Source organism: Peromyscus californicus, unplaced genomic scaffold, assembly GCF_007827085.1.
Source record: "Peromyscus californicus insignis strain IS unplaced genomic scaffold, ASM782708v3 Scaffold_3__1_contigs__length_106647218, whole genome shotgun sequence".
Lineage (NCBI taxonomy): Eukaryota > Metazoa > Chordata > Mammalia > Rodentia > Cricetidae > Peromyscus > Peromyscus californicus.
This window is the reverse complement of record NW_026294551.1, coordinates 47,817,186-47,839,391: the sequence shown is the minus strand read 5'-3', so window position 1 is coordinate 47,839,391 and position 22,206 is coordinate 47,817,186. Positions and strand designations below refer to the sequence as shown.

At 52.6% G+C, this 22,206-nt stretch overlaps 1 protein-coding gene across 1 annotated transcript in view; it reads left to right on the top strand.

Moving 5' to 3' along the window:
- Rtn4rl1 (reticulon 4 receptor like 1) overlaps positions 1 to 21,742 on the top strand; it is a 74,500-nt gene extending 52,758 nt beyond the window's left edge. The window contains exon 2 of the mRNA XM_052756046.1: positions 18,713 to 21,742. Coding sequence (XP_052612006.1) covers positions 18,713 to 20,040 — 1,328 coding nt within the window. The 3' untranslated portion in view covers positions 20,041 to 21,742. The remainder of the gene's footprint in view (positions 1 to 18,712) is intronic.
- Positions 21,743 to 22,206: the final 464 nt, after the last annotated feature.

Below are 22,206 nucleotides of genomic sequence, written 5' to 3'. Positions count from 1 at the left end.
TTTAAAGTGGGAAATGGAGCAAGTCATCCCTTCCTGGGCTGGGGCTGGAGGAAGCCAGTCTTCCATTGAGGCTGGGGGGGAGGGGAGGGGCGCTGAGCCACGCCCGCCCAGGCGAGAGAAGATGCTCTTGGGGGACCAAGATTTGAACTCGCCTGTGAGGCAGGGCTGAGGACAAGGCCAGGGCCAGGGGAGCAGGGTGTAGCCAGGGGGCCTCACTAGGAAGGTGAATTCGGAGACGAGCCGTGGAAGAATCTCAGACCTGGACCACCCTAAGCCAACGCCCTCTGGGTCCTTGAGGGTCACCCAGACTTCCTTAGGGTCCTCTACCTATCCCACCCTTTCATGGAGGTATGAAAGGATAAGGAAAAGGCCAGTTGTGGCGCCAGCCTGCCCAGCAGCCCCAGGACACCCCTCCTTTCCCCATCAGACCACCAGCTTAACCCCAAATGGCACTACCCAGAGCTCTCCACGGCGGCAGGGGCTGTTTCCCCAGCAGCCTCTGCCCTCTCTTTCCTCATTCTCAGGCAGAAACTTCTGGTGGGCTTCCTCAGCCCCCCCGCTGGGCACCCTCACCTCATCAGGTCTGCCCTGGCCCAGGCACTGCCTTCACACCCTCTCTTCCCCGCTCCTGGGGATAGAACCCAGGACCTTTCACATGCTGGGCAAGCCTTCCGCCACTGAACTGCACCCTCCCCCTGCCCTCCTTTCTTTCCTGGCTTTTCCCTTTTCTCAGCTCTGGGGCACCCCGGCTGGTGACCCACGACTCCAGCTGTCTTAGGGGCTCCATTTGCTCTCCACTCAAGAGTTCCATCCTGGGTTCTTGTATCTGGACAGGTCCTTTTCCTGATGCCCCCACCCCCGCCCCCCGCAACAGTGCGAGCCACCGCAGCATCTAGAATGGCCCGTGGTCACCGTCTACGGTGGAGGAAGGAGCCGTGACTGGACAGCCTTTCCTCTCCAGGCCACACCCCTTCCTGTCTCGGGGGTCCTCATGGGGCAGGTCCCTCTACTGGACAGTCTCTGGCTTTCTAATGCCTACAGAGAAAGTTTTGAGGGGCCTTCGGGACAAGGAGCACCCTTTAGAGGTCCCCCACTCCCACAAGATCTTTTCTTACTCTTTTTCACCTCAAAAGGCCATAAGCCTCAGTGACAAGCCTGTGCCCTCCTCAGCACGGACTCTGATAGAAGGCAAGCTGATGATTTAAGCTTTCTAGTAGGACCATTAGAAAGGTAAAAACAAAAGATGAACGTCAGCTGGGCCGCAGTGGCTCACGCCTTTAATCCCAGCACTCGGGAGGCAGAGCCAGGCCGATCTCTCTGAGTTTGAGGCCAGCCTGGTCTACAGAGCGAGTTCCAGGACAGGCACCAAAACTACACAGAGAAACCCTGTCTTGGGAAAAAAATGAAAAAAAAAATATATATGAAAGTCATATATTTGTTTGTTTGTTTATTTATTTTAGACAGGATTTCCCTGTGTAGCCCTGACTGTCCGGGCACTAAAATCTGTAGACCAGGCTGGTCTTGAACTCAGGGATCTGCTTGACTCTGCTTCCCAAATGGTCTTGAACTCAGTGATATGCCTGACTCTGCTTCCCAAGTGCTAGGGTTAAAGGTGTATGCCACCACAGTCCAGCTTTAAAATGTTTTTATTTAATCCAATGTATTAGAATATTTCATCTCTCTTGGGGCTGGAAAGATGGTTCAGCTGTTAAGAGCACTTGTTGCTCTTGCAGAGGCCCCAGGTTCAGTTACCAGCACCCACGTGGTTTCTCACAACCATCTGTAACTCCAGTCTAAATAAATCTAAAGTTAAGAAAAATCATCTTGGCTGGGCGGGTGGTGGTGGTGCACGCCTTTAATCCTAGCACTCGGGAGGCAGAGGCAGGTGGATCTCTGTGAGTTTGAGGCCAGACTGGTCTACAAAAATGAGTTCTAGCACAGCCAGGGCTACAAAGAGAAATCCTGTCTCCAAAAAACAAAAACAAAATCATCCCTCCACATAATCAATATAAAAGCTATTCATGAGACATTCTACATTCTTTTTTTTTTTTTTTTTTTTTTTTTTTTTTTTTTTTTTTTTTTTTGGTCTTTCCAGACAGGGTTTCTCTGTGTAGCTTTGCGCCTTTCCTGGAACTCGCTTTGGAGACCAGGCTGGCCTCGAACTCACAGAGATCCACCTGGCTCTGCCTCCCGAGTGCTGGGATTAAAGGCGTGGGCCACCACCGCCCGTCGAGATATTCTACATTCTTAATCGTGAGAAATCTTTGAAATAGCTATATTTCTTTCTTTCTTTTTATTTTTTGGGTTTTGTCCTTTTTTTGTTTGTTTGTTTTTATTTTTTGAGACAGGGTTTCTCTATAGACTAGGCTGGCCTCGAACTCAGAGACCCACCTGCCTCTGCCTCCCGAGTGCTGGGATTAAAGATGTTGGCCACCACTGCCAAGCTGAAATAGCCATAAGTCAATGATCCTGGAGACCACAGCTTTAGATCATGTGCTGGGCACTTGAGATGCCAGAATTCTGTATTCAAATGACCCCACTCCTCGCCCATGAGGTGTACCAGTCACTTTTCCATGGGCTTCTTCTCCTCCTTAGCTCAAACTCCATTCTGGTCCTAGGAGCCTGAGTGATGGGAACCGTAAACAGAGGAGAGAGAGGAGAGGCACACCTAGGAGGTGGTGGGTTAGGATTCCATAGAGGTGGCCTGCATAGGCCCTGCTGGCAGAAAGGAGCAGGGGGTGAGGTGAGGTGTCGCAGTCCACAGACAGGTTAATGGCTCCTGCCTTGTACACAATTGAATTTGCCCTCCTGAGCCTTCTGGCTTTGGAGAAGGGCCTCTCCTCCTGGGAACTCAGCTGGACTCCCAGAGCCACAGGGCCTAGACCAGCTGGGCTTGATTCAATCAGGAGAAATGAACAGTGGGCTCACAGACATCTCTGTGCCCAGAGGAGCTGGTGGCTCAGCCGAGAAAGATAAAGAGAGCTGATGGGGTGGGGGTGGGCTTGTCCCAGCAGGCCTGTCCTCGCCCTGCCCATCTCCTGGGAAAGCAACTCCAAAGACTGACACCCTCCCTGACTCCTAGAATACAGCTGAGGTTGCCTGTGATGTGCATCCTCCTCCTTCCCTGACCATCTTCCCATGTTTCTAAAAGCTGTTTGTGGAATGATGTAAAAGCAGCTGGGACCTGGTCTGTTCTCTCTGTACCTGTGAGCTGGTGCACATGTTAGGACCAGGGCTGGGGGGTGGGGGGGCGTGGGGGTGGAGAAGAAGCAAACGAAAGAGACTCCATCCTCTCTGCTGGATCTTTTGTGTATCAACCCAACTCTGAGACCTATGATGTCGCCTCTGTGCAGGAGGCAGATGAAGCCATGGGACAGGTTGACAACCGTCTATGGCTCCTAACTGGCATGCTCTCTCCCAACCTCTGGACTTGCCCAGGTACTTCTTCTATTTCAAAAGTCCTCTCCAGTGCCCCGTGCATCCCCGCTGAGGCTGACCTGCGTCTGAGTCTTTCCTCCCTACTCTTCCAGGCTCCAAGAGTGCTGCTTCTTCTCTGCTCATCTGGGGGTCTGTAGTGCCGTAGATGGCTCTGTGTAGAGCAATAGATAGTGTGTTGGCTCTGTCAGACCACCAGTAATTGTTGAGGGCCCAGCACCATCCTGGGGACAGGGAACACATAAGCAGATAATTAAACCAGCTACTCTCGGAGTGTGGAGGGCTGAGAGGAGAGTCAATGGAGCAGGGTTCTTATGAAATCAAGAGTGGCTGGGGCCGGAGGGAGGTCTTCTAAGACGGGGAGGTGATGTCTGATCTGAGCCCTGGCTGCCAACACAGAGATGGCCCTACAAAGGCCCTGCCTGGGACAAGTGGCCTTGTAGAAACAGCCAGTGTTAAAACTCCGAAGTAAATGTTATGCGATTCTGATTGCATGAACTGTTCAGAACAGGCAGATCCACAGAGACTTACAGGAGATTCGTGGCTGCCAGGGGTTGGGGGAGGGAGTTATGGGGGTGACTGCTAATGGACATGTGCTCTCCCTTTGGAGTAAGGGAAATATTCCGGAACTAGATAATGGTGGTGGCTGGCACAATGCTGTGAGTGCACTACATGCCACTACTGTGTGCGTTCAAATGGCAAATTTATGGTTTACATGTGTAGGAAGTATGTGTGAACTTTACCATAAAGCAAAGCCAAACCTCCAAGGCACCAAAGCTCGCTCTGACCAAGAGTGGCTAGTGTGACTAGTGTTAGGGGTGTGGCTAGTGCTGGGGCAGGCTCAGGATGGTGCTGGAGAGGAGATGGGCCAGTCGTGAGAACATGGTGGACTGATAAGAAGTTATATCTTACTGTGATGAAGGGGAAGCCACTAGAAGATTCCAAATAGAAGAGTAGCATGAGTATAACTTCCTTTTGTCTTTGCGGTGCCGAGGATCAAACCCGGGGCATTGCATATGCAAGGCTAGTGCTGTACCACTGAGCTGCACCCCCAGTCCCGTACTGAACCGTTTTTGAAAGTATTTCTGGCTGTGGAGTAGATTGTGGTGGTGAGGGAGAGAAACTAGAAGCAGGGGATCCATTCGGGAAGTCATCGCATGGTCTAGGGGGAGAGGTGACTGGGGAGTGTGGGGACAGAGTAATGTGGGGGGTATATTTTGAGGGGAAACCGGTGGGACCTAGGGGATCAAAGAAAGGGAGAAATGGGAACTAGCCTCTGCATTTTCAACCTGGGCAACCGAAAGAACGGCTTTTTCAGCCTCTGGGATGGGGAAGCCTGTTAGGAAACATGCTGAGGATGTGGTGGGCCTGACTGTTGGTTAGCTATCCACGTGGTGACGTCAGTGGACAGTCTAGTGGACTACTGGGAACTTCGGGGCTAGCATCAGATCTCACTCCATGGAGATGGTGCTGAGCAGGTTCCTGTGAGTTCACTTGGGGATTGGTGTGACTGCTGGGGCTCAGTCCTGGAGAAAAGGGACCCACAGAGATGAGATCAAGGAAGAGCAGCACTCTGAGCAGCAGCCAGCAAGATGGACAGGGGCTTCAAGAGGGTAAGGGCAGCCTGGACTATGTGTGATCCTATCTCACACAAGCACCAGTGAGCAAATGCAGACAAGTTGCCATTGGATGGAGCCTTGGGATGACAGGCCTGCCTTCCTGGTGAGTCTGAGTGCTCACAGCAGCATTAAAGGCTGGAGGGTATGAGTTGGCTGCGGCTGCCCTTTGCGGCAAAGGCTGAACAGAGCGTAAGGGCTTGGCTTAGGAATCTGAGATGGAGGGAAGTGGCCAAGGTTCCGGGCCACCCAGGAAATAAATGTTATTGAGTGAAAGGTGGTTGTGGGGATCCAGTGGAGCCCAGGACTCGGCACGTTCTAAGAGGGCCTTACTCCCCCTCTGGTCCCCTTTGCTTCCCGGGGAGTGATTCATATTTCAATATATTCCAGCTGAAAAGGGATCCCACTTAGAGCAGGTGGTAAGCCAGTACATGGAAATTTGATATATTTTGACTAATGCATTTTTGAAATTTGAAAACTGCAGACGATTTTATTCAAGATCCATTTTTATACCAACTCATTACTGGGAGAAAAAGGCAAAAGATTTCAGTTTTCCTGTGAACCCAGACCTGTCACCACCAGGCCCTGCTAAGCAGGCTTGACCTAGCCGGGTCAGCCTTGCATACAGCCACCGCCTGCCTCAACCACCGAGTCCCGCCGGAAACTCTTTCTTTAGCAACCTCTTTCAAGGATCCCTCTGGGGGTTACTAGTCCAATTTAAAATCTGACCTACAGCCCCACCTCTGCTGTGCCAACTCCAGCAAATCCCTGGGGCCGGCACTTAAGACAAGTTTTGTGATACAGACAAGGGTATTACACAGAATTTCCACTTCCTCCCCATCTATCTGCCTGTCCTCTCTCCAGCCTCCCGGAGTCCAAAGCCTAAGGAGTGGAAGTAAATAATGGAGACCGGGGAGGAGGGAGGCTGTCCACAGGGGAGCAGGGGTAAAGTCCGAGAGAAGGGGATGCTGGAAGACGGTCTCTGAGTGAGCAATGCCCCTAAAGAGCCATCTGGCCTTTCATTATGGATGCTGGATCCATCTTGTTTGAATCATAATAGTTCTACCATCCTGGGCAAATGGCTGTAGTGTCGTGAGCTTCGTTGTTCTTCCTGGTAAAATGGGGACATAAATACCTTTACAGTGACTGGGGAGGGCTAGTCAAGAAGCGGATGTGAATACCCCTAGGAGGCCCAGAGGTGGTTTGACACACGCTTCGATCCAGTCTCCAAGGCAAAGCCCTTGTCTCCTCCGAGTAGCTCACTGGATGAGAAGACAGCCAGCACAAAGGGCCAACTCTCTCAAAGTCCCCGTAGCTGGGGACTTCTTTCATGCAGATCTCAAAGCTAAAGGCTGTAAGCTAAACTTTCTAGAAGATAACTTGTCAGGGTTCATCAAGGGGACTTGGGCTCAATGAAATTGGTCCAAAGAAAGATCAGGGATTTGGACAAGGATGTTGATTTCAGTGTTATTTAACTTAATATAACTGACCTTAAAGAATTAATAGATACATCAATGCAGTAATAAATCAAGAGTCCCTGACATATAGAGAGGGTAGCTTCCTTCACCCCAGCCCCACAGCTTCCCATCAGCCTTGCCTCCCAGGATGCAACAAATATCACCAATTTCTGCCATGATATTTTTTGTTTTGTTTTAATTCGAAACAGGATCTCATGTAGACCATGCTGGCCTAGGGCTCTGATAGTCTTGCTTCTCAAGTACTGGGAACTAGAGGCATGAGTCACCATTCTGTCATGTTTGTTGGCTCCCCCACCCCACCCCCACCCCAGCTGTTCTGGAACTCACTCTGTAGACCAGGCTGGCCTTGAACTCAGCGATCTACCTGCCTCTGCCTCCCAAGTGCTGGGACAAAAGGTGTGCACCACCACCGCTCAGCTAGTTTAAAATGTGTTTCATTATTAATTTCATGTATATGGGTATTTTGCCTGCATGCATGTGTGTGTACCATATGGGTGCATGGTGCCCTTGGAGGTCAGAAGAGGGTGTCAGATCTCCTGGAACTGGAGTTACAGAGGGTTGTGAGCCACCTTGTGGGTCCTAAGAATTGAACCCAAGACTTCTGGAAGGCAGCCAATGCTCTTAACAGCTGGGCCATCTCTTCTTCGGGCCCTGCCGTGAGTTTTTGTTTGGTTTTTGAGACAGGGTATGTCACTCAGGCTTGAACTTACTGTGTAGCCCGGACTACCCTCAAATTAAAGATCCTCCTACCTCTGTCCACCAGCTGCTAGGATTCGAGGTCTTGTACCACAATGCCAGCTCAGCTATGATAATTTATAGCAGTGAAAGATGAGAGACGTAAATGTTTCAGAGATAAATAAATAATAATGTAGGCATAAAGCGGGATCATCCGCAGTCTCCAGGAATCTGGCCTGTTAACTCCATCATTCTTCCTTCTATGGCATACCGGGGTAACTGGCCCTGGCTGACTGATGAGAGCTGACTCCCCACTGCCCCGGGGCAGGGACCACTCTGCCCACTGGGCTCCCTCAGGATCCTCAGTACAGAACTGAGCAGCCGGGTGGAAGCAGAGGGCTGCATATATAACACAATCTCAACTTTATTTCTTTAAATAAAATTTTTATTTAAATTTTATACAGCCCTATATAAATGAAGGAACTATTGAAGGTTCAGCAAGGACCTGTCAACGGTTGTCAGGGTAATGGGAATGGAGTGATTTTCCCCCCTCCTTTTTACTTCCATACCTTTCACGTTTCTCCACAACAGGCAAGTATTATTTTAAAATGAAAGTAAATAGTGATGGACAACTTTAAAGGAAAATTGGACAGGTAAAAAGAGGGCTTGGAGACCACTCAGGAAGCCCACGCTGAATGTGACTTGGGTCAGGTCTCCCAGGCCTGGGGCCTGAGGATGAGCCATTGTGGGTCTCTGGAGAACATGCGGCACTCAGGCCAGCAGAGATGAGGAAGCAGCTGGACACTGAGTACCTGAGGTGCTCATCTGGGCTCTGAAGGATGTGAGCAGATTCTATGTGGGAGTCGAAGGAGGGGTGGGGCCTAGAGAGTCTAGTTGTCCTCTGTCCTAGAACACAAGCTAGAGCCCAAGCGTCCAAAAGGCGGCAGGAAGCGTTTGGATCGAAGACGAGTCAGGAGGGGTCAGAAAGGCCTGTTTGCAAATATTTCCAAACTCCTGGTTGAACGGTGCAGACTCACTGGCAACCCCACCCTTGGGTGACTCTCCCTTTCCTCTTGCCACACTTAATAGCTAATATCACTGGAGAAAGTCCCAAGATCAGGCCGGCTGGCGCTCCTGCAGAGGGCCCTCGGGTGACCAGAGGAGCTGACTCACCCACAACGCCAGATGTCCCTCCCCCTCTCGCCTCAGACTCCCACCCTCAACTCTGCCTCCAATCTCTACCTCCTGCTTCATGGAGAAAGGAGAATCTGTCGAGGTCCCCCATGACTCGGAGCAGGCGTTCCTCAGATCTCCCCCTATTTTCTGCCCTTTCGGTCCTACTGTTTCAGCTTCTCTCTGACAGTTTCTCTCCTCCTGAATCATGCTTGTTGGCATGTGAACAGGCTCTATTTCTTCCATCTCAAAAAACAAACACTGGGAGGGTGTGGGAGATGGAGAGCATGGTTAATGGGTGCCCAGTGCCGTTGGATAGGAGTAGCATCTAATGTTCTGTTGCACAGTAGGGTAGCTGTGGTTGTCAATTAATTGTAAATTTCAAAACAGCTAGTAGAGAGGATTTTGGATGTTCCCTACACAAAGAAATGATAAACATCTGAGGTGATGGGTGTACTAATTGCCCTGATCATCACACATTGTATACATGTTTTGAAATGTCAGGCTGTACCCCATAAATATGTACAATTACTGTGCAGCGATTCGAGATAAAAACTATAATTTTAAAAAGCTAAAAAAAGAAAAAATAGCTGCCCTTGACCCACACCCCCACAAGGTCCTTCCTGTTTCTCCAACCACTTAACGTCAGAGCTTCCTGTGTGAGTGCGCTCTTGATGCCCACAGACACTCCTTGCTCCCTGCCTCCCCCAAGAGGAGTCACCCCTGTCCCATGATGGCAGGCAGGGCCACATGCATGATGTTGACCAATGAAACGTGAGTAGGGATGATGCTTGTCACTTGAAACAAACAGAGAAAGAGCCAGTGGTTGGTCTGTCTTTGTGTCTTTTCCAGGGAGTGTTCTAGGTCAAGGATGCTCTTCTGACCTGGCTTCCCACGTGGAGCCCTCCCTCATCTTTGGCAAACCTTTGTTGCCAGCCGCCATGGAGATTCTGGGACACTTGTTTTCTCCACACATCCTCCCATGTCCTGGTCGATCCAGTGCATCGCCTTCCTCACCCCCTTCATCCCTGTAGGTCCTGTGTCTTTGGTTCCCAGCACCCCCTAGACGTGAGCTTGCCGCTGGTCCCTCTCCATGGCTGATCCATCAGGCGCTTCAGTCCACAGTTCACTCTTAGCACGTCGATTCCCTCTGGAAACCCCGGGCTTCAGGGACGCCATCTTCTCCAAGGTTGCTTCTGCCCTGTTTCCAAACTGTCACACACCGCTGGATTCAATGCCGCATCCTCTCTCTTGACTGTCCTAGATGACCTCATCCATTCCCACGGACTAAATGCCATCTCTATGCCAATGGCTCCCAGGTGCACTGCCTTCTCTGGTACCAACTGCATCTCTGAGAGGCCACTCAGACTGCACACGTCCCCGAGCCTGCTTCTAGGCTCCTTCAGGCTCGCAGTGGCACCTGGTAAAGCCACCACGGTCCTCCCAGTACTCCCATACCTCACAGAAGCTCATTTAGATGTCATCCTAAACAATTCTCCATGCTGTCCATTGCTTTCTGTCTCTGTAACCTCACAACATCTCTCACAGACTGTAGCCACGAGCCTCCCTGCTGCCTGCCTTGCTCTGTAACAACCTGTCCTCTTCAGATCCAGTCACATCGCCTCTCCTTGAGCCTCTGGCTCCCATCTTTCCCACCTCATCCCTTCTCCTTCCCCTGCATCTATACCAAGCACAGTCCTGCCCCTGGGCTATTGCACCAGTCATTCTCTGAGAAGCTGTTCCTCAGTCTATCCTTGTTCCTTGTTTTTTCTTTCTTTTTCTTCTTGAGACAGAGTCTCATGTAGCCCAGGCTGGCCTTAAACGTGCTATGTAGCCATGGATGACCTTGAACTTCTGGTCCTCCTGCTTCTACCTCCCAAGTGCTGAGATTACAGGTGTTCCTCACCACTCTTGGTTCATGTGTTTCTGGGATTTGAACCTACAACTTTATGCATTCTAAGCAAACACTCTGCCAAGTAAGCCACATTGCCAGCCCTTGTTCCTCATTCTTAGCCTTTAGGTTGCAACTCAAATGTTGAGCCCATAGTTAAAATAGAGCCCTTCTTTCATCTAAATCTTAACCCCTTCTTTGTGTTTCCTGTACTTAATTCAGCCCCCGCCCCCCAATGGAGGATCCATGAGTGAAGGAGCTGTGTCTCCTAATGTTGCAGAGATAACCATGAGCCCATCCTCTCCCCAAAATGGAGAGGATTGGGGACAGGTGCAGAACAGGGTGGTCAGCAGGTATAGGCTATACTTAGAGCCTGCGTATCAGTCCTGAATGCTTTTCACAGAAAAGTGGGGGGAGATTCTCTGGGGCTGGAAACAAGGACTCCTGGCAGAGAACTGCTTCTTCTCCAAATCATCGAATCATCAGCTGCTCAGGGTTTGGAAGCACCGCCCCGCTGCATGCCTCTGGCATCTCCATAGATAGTTGCCAACCCCTTCAAAGGGACCCGCCCCACTACACACACCCAGAATATATTGTCACTTACCCATCGGGTCGCAGGTGCACCTACAATTTGCTATTGTTTGTGGGGAGTGGCAGTTTGATCCACAAGGTTCTTGGGCAAGAGGCAAGTCCCAGAAACCTTCTGGGAAGGATGAATGCTCAGAACCCTGCAGCCCTACCTGCAGGGCATGGCGGCACATGCCCGTAATTCCAGAATGTGGTGGCAAAAAGATCAAGTGTTCAAAAGGAGGTTAGGGCCTTCCCTGGCTACATAAGATCCTGTTAAAAAAGAAGAGGAGGAGGAAGAAGAGGAGGAAGAAATGGTGGTTGTTGATGTTGGTGGTGGTGAAAGGGAGGGAGGGCCCGCAAACCGAGCAGCAGGGTTGATTAACATGGGGACACACATCATGAGCCGGGAGTGTGGATGAGGGGTTCTGGGAGAGGTAAAGAAAGTCCACGAGCGCCGTGTTTCCCACAGAGACATGTAGGCACAGGTGGGGATAATGGACTGGGACAAAGGACAGAGCAGAAAGCAGGATGCCTTCCAGGGAATCTTAGCCCTGAGTTAAGTGCCTCTCAGCATATGCTCTGGATTCTGAGACGGTCCTGAATTGGGATGAATACTGCCAGGATGTCTTGGCAGTCTGGGAACAGTATCCTTTGCTAACAATAACAGTGAACACAATCTCCCATGCAGCCTGCTTAGGCCCAGGAAGCTTAGGTGCCCAGACAGGCTCACTAGGCTTCCCAGGCCTATAAGGCCTCAGGGAGATTTTATGGCCCATCTGGAGTTGCCGAGATGACACGTTTCTTTTCTTTTTTTTTTTTTTTAAATGTATTTATTTATTATTGGTGTTTTGTCTGTTTGTATATCTGTTGAGGGTATTGGATCCTGCAGTTACAGACAGTTGTGAGCTGTCATGCGGGTGCTGGGAATTGAACCCAGGTCCTCTGTAAGAGTAGTCAGTGCTCTTAACCACTGAGCCATCTCTCCAGTCCCGAGTTGCCGAGATGAAATGAGCTCCCACTGGGGTGGGTCATAAGTTTGGGCAGTGCCTTAATACAGAGCTGCACAGGGTAGCCTCCAGCCCCTACCTCTACAGCACACCCATGCAGGCAAGAAAATGAGGCATGATGGGTAGGATATGGGAGAGCCCAAATTGCTCTTAGGAGAAGTTGTCGGTCCAATTAGCATGGTGCTGGCAGCCAAGCCTGTTTCCAGGGGACCAGCCCAGGCACACAAAAGCCTGAGGGGGATCCTGGCGCTGGGAGAACCTGCAGAGGGTGTTTGGTTCAGTGTGAGGAAGTGAGCAAGTGCTGAAGACGAAGAGGAGGTGAGGACCAAGACAAGACACCTCAGTGCCACCCCCAGACCCAGGGGGTGCTGTGCCTGAGATGCTGCGGGATAAAGGGGACCTGGGCTGTCACCCACGGTCTCTAGAGACAGATATGAGCTTATATGCCTGTACTCAGGTACATGCAAATGCCTTGCATATGAACTATGTCTACATCCGTAAGCATGCAGGCCAACATGTGTGAGCACATAAGCACCTCAGGTAGACATCTACACAGACATGCACATAAACATAATGCTCAAATGTCCACAGTCCATGCTTATGCATTGGGGAGTCCAGCTCTGACTCCTGAACTACAAGTACTGAGCCACAGTGTGATAGTATACTAACATACACTTGCATGGTCCCTCCCCTGCTTCCCCCACCTCTAGGATATTTATTTGTTTGTTTGTTTGTTTGGTTGGTTGTTCGGTCTTTTGAGACAGGGCTTTTTATATAGCCCTAGCTGTCCTGGAACTTGTTCTGTAGGCTAGGCTGTCTTGGAACTCAGAGATCCTCCTGCCTCTGCCTCCCAAGTGCTGGGATCAAAGGTGTGTGCGACCAAATCTGGCCTCCCCGCTTCTTTAACCCAGACATTTCTGTTTGAAAGGCTCTGGTCCTGGCCCCCCTTTAGGGTGACTAAGTTGTTTTGGTTTGTTTGGGACTATTCCAGTTTATTGCTGAAAGTCCTGTACCTTGGGGAGCTCCCCAATCCTGGGCAAAGCTGTCTGTGTCCCCCTGCTCCAGGAAAGGCCTGGTATTGGGTCCTTCTCAGAGCTAGTCTATCATCTGATCACTTCCTTGATGGAGTCTCTGTGCTCCTCCTGGGGCCCCGCGTCTCCCCAGGAGTAATGGCTGCTAGTGTTTATTGAACACCGACTATGAGCCAGGTCCTGGGCTGGGGGTTTTCTGAGCCTAGGGCTTTCCAAGTGTCATCACTCAATTCTGCAGAGACTTGGGAGGGTGCTTCCCTCTCCCAGAACTGTTAATGAGCACCTACTGTGTGCAGGAAACTCACTCATCAGGACAGAACGGTAGGAGATGGAAAGTAAACAAGTGAATTATGTTGTGCGTTAGAAGAGGTCACATGCTGTAGAATCAAATGTACCAGGGAAGAAGCACCTTGAAGATTAGCTGCTGAAGAGTGGCCTCCCTCACTGGGGAGAAGCCCTGCAGACATACTGGGAACAGTTCCAGGAGGAGGGAACAGCATGGGCAAAGGCAGGCGGCTGAGTGCCTGGCATAGGGGAGGGACACAGTGAGGTCTGTGTAGCCAGGGAAAGCAGCGCCTCTGGGCCTGATCTAAACCTGGGAGCACCTTAGGGTTAGATGGGAGCTGTGGAGGATTTAGGCAGAGGGACAGCATATTCTGACTGGGACTTTCCCTGGACCTCTTTAGCTACTGTTGAAGGAGATGTAGGGGTGAGCGTGGGGACAGAGGGCCCACCCAGGAGGCTACCGCAACAGTCCGGGCGAGTGATGGCAGTAGTGGCTGAGGTGAGTGGGTATACACTGGATGAATTCTAAAATTAAACCAACAGGATTTCCAGAGAGTGGAGTATGGGCTGAGGGAAGGAACCACTACGATTCTGAGGTGTTGATCCTGAGCCGCTGAAGTGAGCGGGTCCTCCTCACCCAAGATGGAGAATATGCGAGTGGAGGCTGTGACAGAGGAAGAGAGGAGCTTGGTTTGGATGGATTCAGTTAGACAGATGGAGATGTGGGAGCGGTGGGTGGTACCAGCATCTGTGGGCCCGTCCTCGGCTTTCAGTGATTGTCCCATTTTGCAGGTGAGGAAAATGAGGATCCTTCAAACGTTAAAAGGAGCAGCCAGGATTCAACTCCGGCCGGCCTCTGGCTCCACCACGCTCTTCTCGCAGCCATGGGTAGGAGGCTGCCGGCCATGCTGCCCAGCAGTGGAGGCTGTTGAGGGGAGCCCAGCTGTTCGCTGGCCAGCTTCCTTGTCTTCAGGGCTGAGCCAGGAAGGAGCCTATGCTTAGAACACAGTGGCATAAGTGCCAAGTGGCCCGAGGCGCCAGCAGCCCCAGGAGTGCAGCCGGCCTGGCCTGAGGCCGCCATCCACGCAGCGGAGAGCATTCGGTTAGCATTGATTGCTAAGAGAAGAGCATCTGGCCAGGCTGGGGGCAGGGGAGGGAGGGCTGAAGGCCAGAGAGATTGGCTACACAGCCTAGCAGCCTGCAAACTTCAGAGAGACCCACTGACCTGCCCTGGGACCATGGGGAAACTAGCCATGGGGATGTCCCTCCTCAAGGGGAGGGAGGGCGAGCGGGTAGCACAGGCGGGCAGCCCCCAGGATGCGACGCTGTCCTGAGAAAGCTGACCAGCCCTATTTGAGGCTGCTCTGCCCGCTCCTGGGCAGGAAGCTGAAGCGAGAACCCCAGCCTGAAGGCAGCTAGACAGGAGCTGTCCCACCACTGTGTGCTCCAGCTGTGGCCAGCCACTGATGCTCTGGGCACCTCATTTTCTCCTGTGTGAGTGATGCTGCCCCCACAGGGCTGTGAGAGCTTCCGTTTCAAGGCCCTATTCCCAGAGTCCGATCTTCCTCATTAGTTCCTCTACTACTTCCGGTGGCCGGCGTACTGCAGGGTCCCTACTACACTGGATTGTGTGGCCTGGGTATCGCAGACAGGCCCTGTTGATGCTGGTCCCAGTGCCAAGCTCTCTGACCAACCCCAGTCCTGGGTTTCTCCAGCCCAGTCTTCCTTGGAGGCTCTGCACCATCTGAGGGGTGGGAAAACACGGCCCACTTTTGTACCTCAGTGCCTTTGCACATGCTATTCTGCTGCCTCTGCCTTGCTGCCTCTGCCTCTGCCTTGCTGCCTCTGCCTTGCCGCCCACCCCACCAGGTCTATTCCCATGGGAGCATTCATAGGCACATCTGGCGAGGTGGCTGTCCATGCTCAGCTTGGCAGAAGGAGCTGGAGTTTGCAGGCTGACCCAAGGACACTACCAGCTCCCTTGCCTGGATGTCCTCTGTGCTTAGATGTGAGCAGACTCCCCTCACGGCTAAGGCAGCTGCACAGAGCAGGATCCCTCTCAGCCTAGTTCATAGGTCAAATAGATCACACAGGGGTGTCACATAGGGGATCAGTGACCAAACAATGCTGACTAGTGGCCCAGGGGTGGCAGAGGCTTTCCTTTACGCCCCTCCCTAAACCCCTCCTATACTCCTAAAGTAGGTACCTTGGGCATTGCCACCCCCATATGCAAATGGACCATGATGCTCATTGCCAGGCTCTTCCAACACTGGCTTCTGTGACTTTCCCAGACTGGGGGGCAAGTGTGAATGGAAGAAGGAATGAATGAGGTTATACAGCCGCTTGGGGAGCGCGTGCGCGTGGGAGGCTGGAGGTTTGGGAGTAGTGAAGCAGAACGCAGTGAAGGGCATCCCCCAGAGAGGAAGGCAGGGAGAGCTGGGTCTTCTCCCTTCCGCCCCCTCAAGCAGAAGGCAGCCCGACTCAGGAGGGGCCTGAGGAGTCTGGCAGGAGAGGTGCAGGGCCTCTCCGCAGAGACGTGGGTTCCTGCTAATGTGCAATCTTAAAATGCACAGCAAAGGCTCCCTCCTCATTGTTGGTACATTAATCAGGCAATCAGTGGGGCAGGGCTCCCAAGGGCCTCATGGAGGGGGCACAGAAGGCGCCGTGGTGATGCAGTGTCTGCCTCCCCGGGAAGAAACCTGCTGGATGACAGTCCCAGGACTGGCACCTGCTGGTTCAGGCAGGGGGTCCAAAAGTGGCCAGGGCTGGCTGGGACAGCTAATCCAAGGGCTTGGAGTGATACCACTGGCTTTTAAAGACACGGATGTAAACTTGATTGGGCCCTCAACACACCCTCCCGTTAGAAGAGATGGAGGTCCTGGAAGGCTAGCCTTCCTGGCATGTGGGAAAATAGTAAAGGACAGGGATCAGCTGCCCTGAGCCTGCATCCTCTTAGTATGCTTCGCTGTGCAGGAAGTGACTGTCCCACACAGTCCTTGGCCTCATTGCCTTCGACCTCCTAGGGATGATAGCCTGTCCTTCCTTGAGGTAACAGGGGAACTGAGCCTGGTCCTGCATCAGGTCTTGCCTAGAGTCCTTTGTCCTCCTGTTGCCCTCTTTGAGGAAAACCCCAACCCTGCCTCTGCCCTGTCCGGCTATCCACCTCTTCCACCTGCCACCATGCATTCATAACTGGTTATTAATCCCACAGCAGAGCTTTGGTACAGTTTGATTGTTTTGCCTAAAAAACAGCCCTGGCCTGGTTTCCTTGGTGCACTGGCATTCCCTGGAGGCCCCTGCTTTAGGGTTACCCAAGGAACCCCCAGATTCTTCAGAGGTGCACAGAGACAGAGCAGCCACAGCAGGTGGGAGAGCACACACAGCACGGGACAGGCTGAGGGTGCAGGCAGAGCTCTCTGTAAACTCCGATGAGCTGTACAAATGTCGAATGGCATTAGCGCTAAGCCCACCGCAGCCCCTACCCGCCTGCAGCTGCAGGCCAGGGAGGAAATGCTTTATTTTCACAGGACCCCCAGTGGAGGCTCTGCTGTGTCTCCTTCAGCCTAAAATGTGAGCCAAGCAGCGTGGATGTCCTTGAACCTAGAGTCTGGGCTTTCTCAGAGTGACGGGGATAGGGCCACTCCTTGGGGAAGGTTCTGGCAAGAATGGCCTTCTGGGAAGGCCTGAGCAGGAGAGAGGGTGCAAGCCCGGCAAGGAGATCAGAGGGGTCCTGTGGACAGTGTAGCCAGTGAGGGTTGAATGCTGATGGCATAGGGCAGGCTACCCTCCAGCCGGCTGGGATTTGGAACTTTGCCCCCTCTGTCTCGTAGGAGCAGGGGGTGGTAGGCTGGAGACCACACTCAGGACTCCAAGGAGGAAGACTGCCAGAGTAACATCTCCTAGACATGTTTTGGAGAGGGCAGAGGTGGCTGTGGCCTGCATGCTGTCTGGTGGCGGGGTGACAGCACTGCAGAGGACCTGCAGAGTATGGCCCACCCCGGAAAGGGTCCTATGCTGTGCAGACACTGCCACTAAGGTCGTAATTGCTCTGAAAACGCAACTGAACCCAATTATGCAAAAACTAAATTATGTGCGATGATTTTTATGTGCTGGAAACATTCAGTTGAAGCCGGGTGATTACAGGGGGCCGAGAAGCAGCTGCCACTCTCTGGGAACCCATAACTCCCAACAGCTGGGAGCTGTCACTGACTTACGATGCTGTTTCTGTCGGGAATGGGATGGGGGGGGGTGACTGGGATGGCAGTCAAGGTGGAGACCTGCTTGGCCAGGAACCTGGGCAGCCCCTGGGCCTGGGCAGGAGTGGGTCTGGGTTCCTGGGTGGGCAGGTTGGTCAGCAGGGTGGCTTCTTTCATCCCACATGATCTGGGCACAGCTGGTAGCAAGAAGACTCAGTTCCTATGCCCTCGGCGCCCGGGCTCTCCCAAGAGTCCTAGCTGAACAAGCCGGAAAAGAAGGGGCAAGAGGCTAGCTGAGCGGGGTAGGTCATGGCTGCCTGGCCCTTCAGGGTGGGCGTCTGTAGGCCTGGAGCCTGTCCCCATCTTCTTGACGCGCCTGCTGGGCCACTTGGGGCAGCTGTGACCCTGGAAAAAGGCAGGTAATGACAATCGTCCATAATGAGGCTGCTTCAGTAATGAGCGTGGGCCTATTACCCGACCACAGGCTGGACACATCCGAAAATAATTATTTTAAGGATCCATTAACGAATGCCTAATTAATGCCCAATTAGAGGGAAGCTACAGAGGAAATGCTCTGGACAGTCAAGAGGCAAGGCCTGGTTTTACAGCCTTAGCCGGGCAAGCTCAAGCATGGCGGAGAGATGCCGAGGGCCAGAAGGTGAATCAGAGGGGGGCAGCCTCGATCTGGCAGTGTCGTAGACCCCAGGGAAGCCTCATGTGTCAACCCTGGTGTCCCTCACAGTCCCTCACAGAAGCACGCCTTCTCAGTACACCTGTTCAGCTCTGTGAACCATATTTAACAAACGAGGAAACTGAGGCACGGGGGCAGGGGGTGGGGGGTGGCGGGGTGTGTGTTAACGTATTTGAAGTTTGGAACACAATGTGAATGAGGCGTCTTCTGAGGTATGTTTTGGTACACAATGCTTTCCTTATTTTGAGGAATCGTTTGAATAAAGTGATCGTTCAGGACTCCAGATGGGATATTTGCTTTGTTAAGAGTCGTTACTCGTGAAAGCGGCTAACGGTGAGCAAGCGGCACGGCCGGCACCCGAGCTGGAGGCTGACATGCTGTGTTCATGGGTGCGTTCCACCCAGCAGGAGGGCTGACAGCCTGAAGAGATGTTTGGATGGGCATTCGGGACAGAGCCCAAGAAGTGTGGAGATAATGTGGGCCTTGGCCCCAAATTTCCTGTCCGGCCTCCTAGCCTAAAGGGACCCCTGCATACAGTACAGAAGACAGAGCCCCTGTGGGCCAAGAGGGTCACTCACCAGTCCCCATTCCACCCTCTGTTCCCCACGCATCTCCCCCTTCCCCGGGCAGCCCCTCATAGCTGTTCTGTCTCTCTCCTCACCAGGGTGCTGTGTGGAGTTGCTGCTGCTGCTGCTGCTGGCTGGGGAGCTACCCCTGGGTGGTGGCTGTCCTCGAGACTGTGTGTGCTACCCCTCGCCCATGACTGTCAGCTGCCAGGCACACAACTTTGCCGTCATCCCGGAGGGCATCCCAGAGGACAGCGAGCGCATCTTCCTGCAGAACAATCGCATCACTTTCCTCCAGCAGGGCCACTTCAGCCCTACCATGGTCACCCTCTGGATCTATTCCAACAACATCACTTTCATTGCTCCCAACACCTTCGAGGGCTTTGTGCATCTGGAGGAGCTAGACCTTGGAGACAACCGGCAGCTGCGGACGCTGGCACCTGAGACCTTCCAGGGCCTGGTGAAGCTCCATGCCCTCTACCTCTATAAGTGTGGACTGAGTGCTCTGCCCGCAGGCATCTTTGGTGGCCTGCACAGTCTGCAGTACCTCTACTTGCAAGACAACCACATTGAGTACCTCCAAGACGACATCTTTGTGGACCTGGTCAACCTCAGCCACTTGTTTCTCCACGGCAACAAGCTTTGGAGCCTAGGTCAAGGCATTTTCCGGGGCCTGGTGAACCTAGACCGGTTGTTGCTGCATGAGAACCAGCTACGGTGGGTCCACCATAAGGCTTTCCATGACCTCCACAGGCTGACCACCCTCTTCCTCTTCAACAACAGCCTCACTGAGCTGCAGGGTGACTGTCTGATCCCCTTGGTGGCCTTGGAGTTCCTTCGCCTCAATGGTAATGCCTGGGACTGTGGCTGCCGGGCACGTTCCCTGTGGGAATGGCTGCGGAGGTTCCGAGGCTCCAGCTCCACTGTTCCCTGTGCAACCCCTGAGCTGCGGCAAGGCCAGGATCTGAAGCTCCTGAGGGCCGAGGACTTCCGGAACTGCACAGGACCAGCATCTCCACACCAGATCAAGTCACACACGCTTACCACCTCTGACAGGGCTGCCCGCAAGGAGCACCATCCATCCCATGGCACCTCCAGGGACAAGGGCTACCCACATGGCCATCTGCCTGGCTCCAGGTCAGGTTACAAGAAGCCAGGCAAGAACTGCACCAGCCACAGGAACCGAAACCAGGTCTCCAAGATGAGCACTGGGAAGCAGCTTCCTGAACTGCAGAACTATGACCCTGACTACCAGCACAAATTCAGCTTTGATATCATGCCTACCGCACGACCCAAGAGGAAGGGCAAGTGTGCCCGCAGGACCCCCATCCGTGCCCCTAGTGGGGTGCAGCAGGCTTCCTCGGGCGCTTCCCTGGGGGCCTCACTCCTGGCCTGGATCCTGGGGCTGGCAGTCACTCTCCGCTGAGGATGCAGGGCACCATTACCCAGCACTGCCACATGTCCAGCAAGGAACAGAATCTTTTCTTTTCTTTTTTTCTATGTGGAAGATCTGCTGGGTTTCAGGAAAAGGCTGCTAAAGCCTTCAGCCACAGTCTGGACCCTTCCTGGTGAATTATAAGTCCGAAGTGTACAGCTCTAGACAGGAGGGTTGGCACATCTCACCTGGTTGTCCTGGCGCAGCACCTACGGACAGCATCCATTCGGCACAGTGGTCAAAGGCACGCAAAGTGAGTCATCAGTAGTGACAGACACGTGCCCTTTGCAGAAGCTGGGCTCTGTGGAATCCTGGTCATTGGGAAAGAAGGGTCGATGGACCCTGCTGCTTTGGGAAGGAGCAGGACTCAGGACAAGGCTCACCAGCTGGGGCAATCAGCCATCTCAGAGCATTCTGGGCTCTTGCCTGAGGCCACTTAGTCAACCTGCCCAGTCCAACCCTATGCCACCCCCCAGTCCCTACTGGGGGTAATGCCTCTCATTCCTGATGTCTCAGGCAGTCCTGGCAGACCTGCTGGGGTCCAAGAACCAATCACCAAAGGAAAGATGGCCAGAGGATGACATTTAGAACTTCACTCGCAATGAGAGTCACACAGAAGGTGCAGCTTATACCTATGTCCACTTATATATATTCTCACTCCCTACCCACACACCCACACAATATAAATATATATATATATAAATATACAAATGCACAGGCCCCACCCCCACTTCTTACCAAACTGTACGTCTTATCATGTTTATAAACTATACGGGAACCTATATTTGCTCAACTACAGATTGTATTGGTACTTTCTAGCAAGAAAAAAAAACTGTGGTGTTTTTCTTCAGAATCCCAGCTGGCAACAATAGTTCCTGGGCTTGCTGGGGCCAAGGTGTCCGTGGGAAGAGTTGGGGAGGAAGAGAAAGAGCGAGAATCACTTCAGGGGACCAACATTCTTAGATACTTAAGAACATCACCTTGTTTTTATATGCAACACATGCCTGTCTGGCACCCTGAAGCACCCCACTACCCCTACTGTAGAAGCTGCTGGCATTGGGGTGAGATGTGGGAAGTAGCTCATCGGATGTCAGGGTGCTGGAGGCAAGTTAGGTGGAGCAGCTGAAGAGGCTTTGGGGGTCTTCAAGCCAGCAGACGAGGCAGCATCCACAGTGTTAGTCCAATAGGTTGGATGGACAACGTCCTTCTAACGTTTTGCCGGTGATGCTGTGTGCAGGCCAGGGAGGCTCTGAGCTCTGACCTCATGGGAGGCTTAGCTGCCATTTTAACTCATAGGCTCTTTGGCCAGTGCCCTGCTGGGGGCCCTGAATGGTTTGGTAGTGGAGGATAGTGGCCTTAGCAGATGAGGGCATTTCAGGAACCATCTCAGGCACTCTACATTACAGAGATCTTGTTCTTCTTGGTCCTTTTGGTTATACCCCAGGACAGGCAGAGGTCAGAGGACCAGACTTGGGGGTCAGAGCCCAGACAAGCAGTATGCAGGGAACACAGCAGGCACGCTCAGTCAGGGAATAGGGGCTGTTGGCCCAAAGGTCTCCAGCAAGCACAATCTCTTGCGCTTTGCACAAACCTGACTCCCCTACCAGAGAGGCTGTGTGAGGAGTAAGAAATGCTGAATCCAATTAAGAGAGAAAAATAATAATAATAAAAAAAAACTTCTCTTGGACAAGAACCCTGTTTTTCATTTCATAACTCTGAATTCCTGATGGGGTGGCAGATCCTGGGCTTTGGTGGGGTGGGCGAGCCTGGCCAGACTTGACTCTGAGAACACAGCCTGCTTGTTGGCAGGAGGAGCCATAGGGAACAGGGGCACACTGACTCATGGGAACACATAAGAATATGCTCTCTTGTTCTCTCTCTCTCTCTCTCTCTCTCTCTCTCTCTCTCTCTCTCTCTCATACACACACACACACACACACACACACACACACACACACACAGCTCTTCCCTCACCAGCATAGAACAATTCACTTTCCACATGCTGGTTGCCCAGGTCAGTACTATTTCTATGTCTTTCCCCTGCAGAAGGGTCCTAGATCCTTCCAAGCTTCCAAAGAGCCACAGTAGCTGATTCTGGGCATCAGCAGAAAGGCAACAGCCAGTGCTTGAGCCTCAAGCATTTTCCACAAGTCTAGG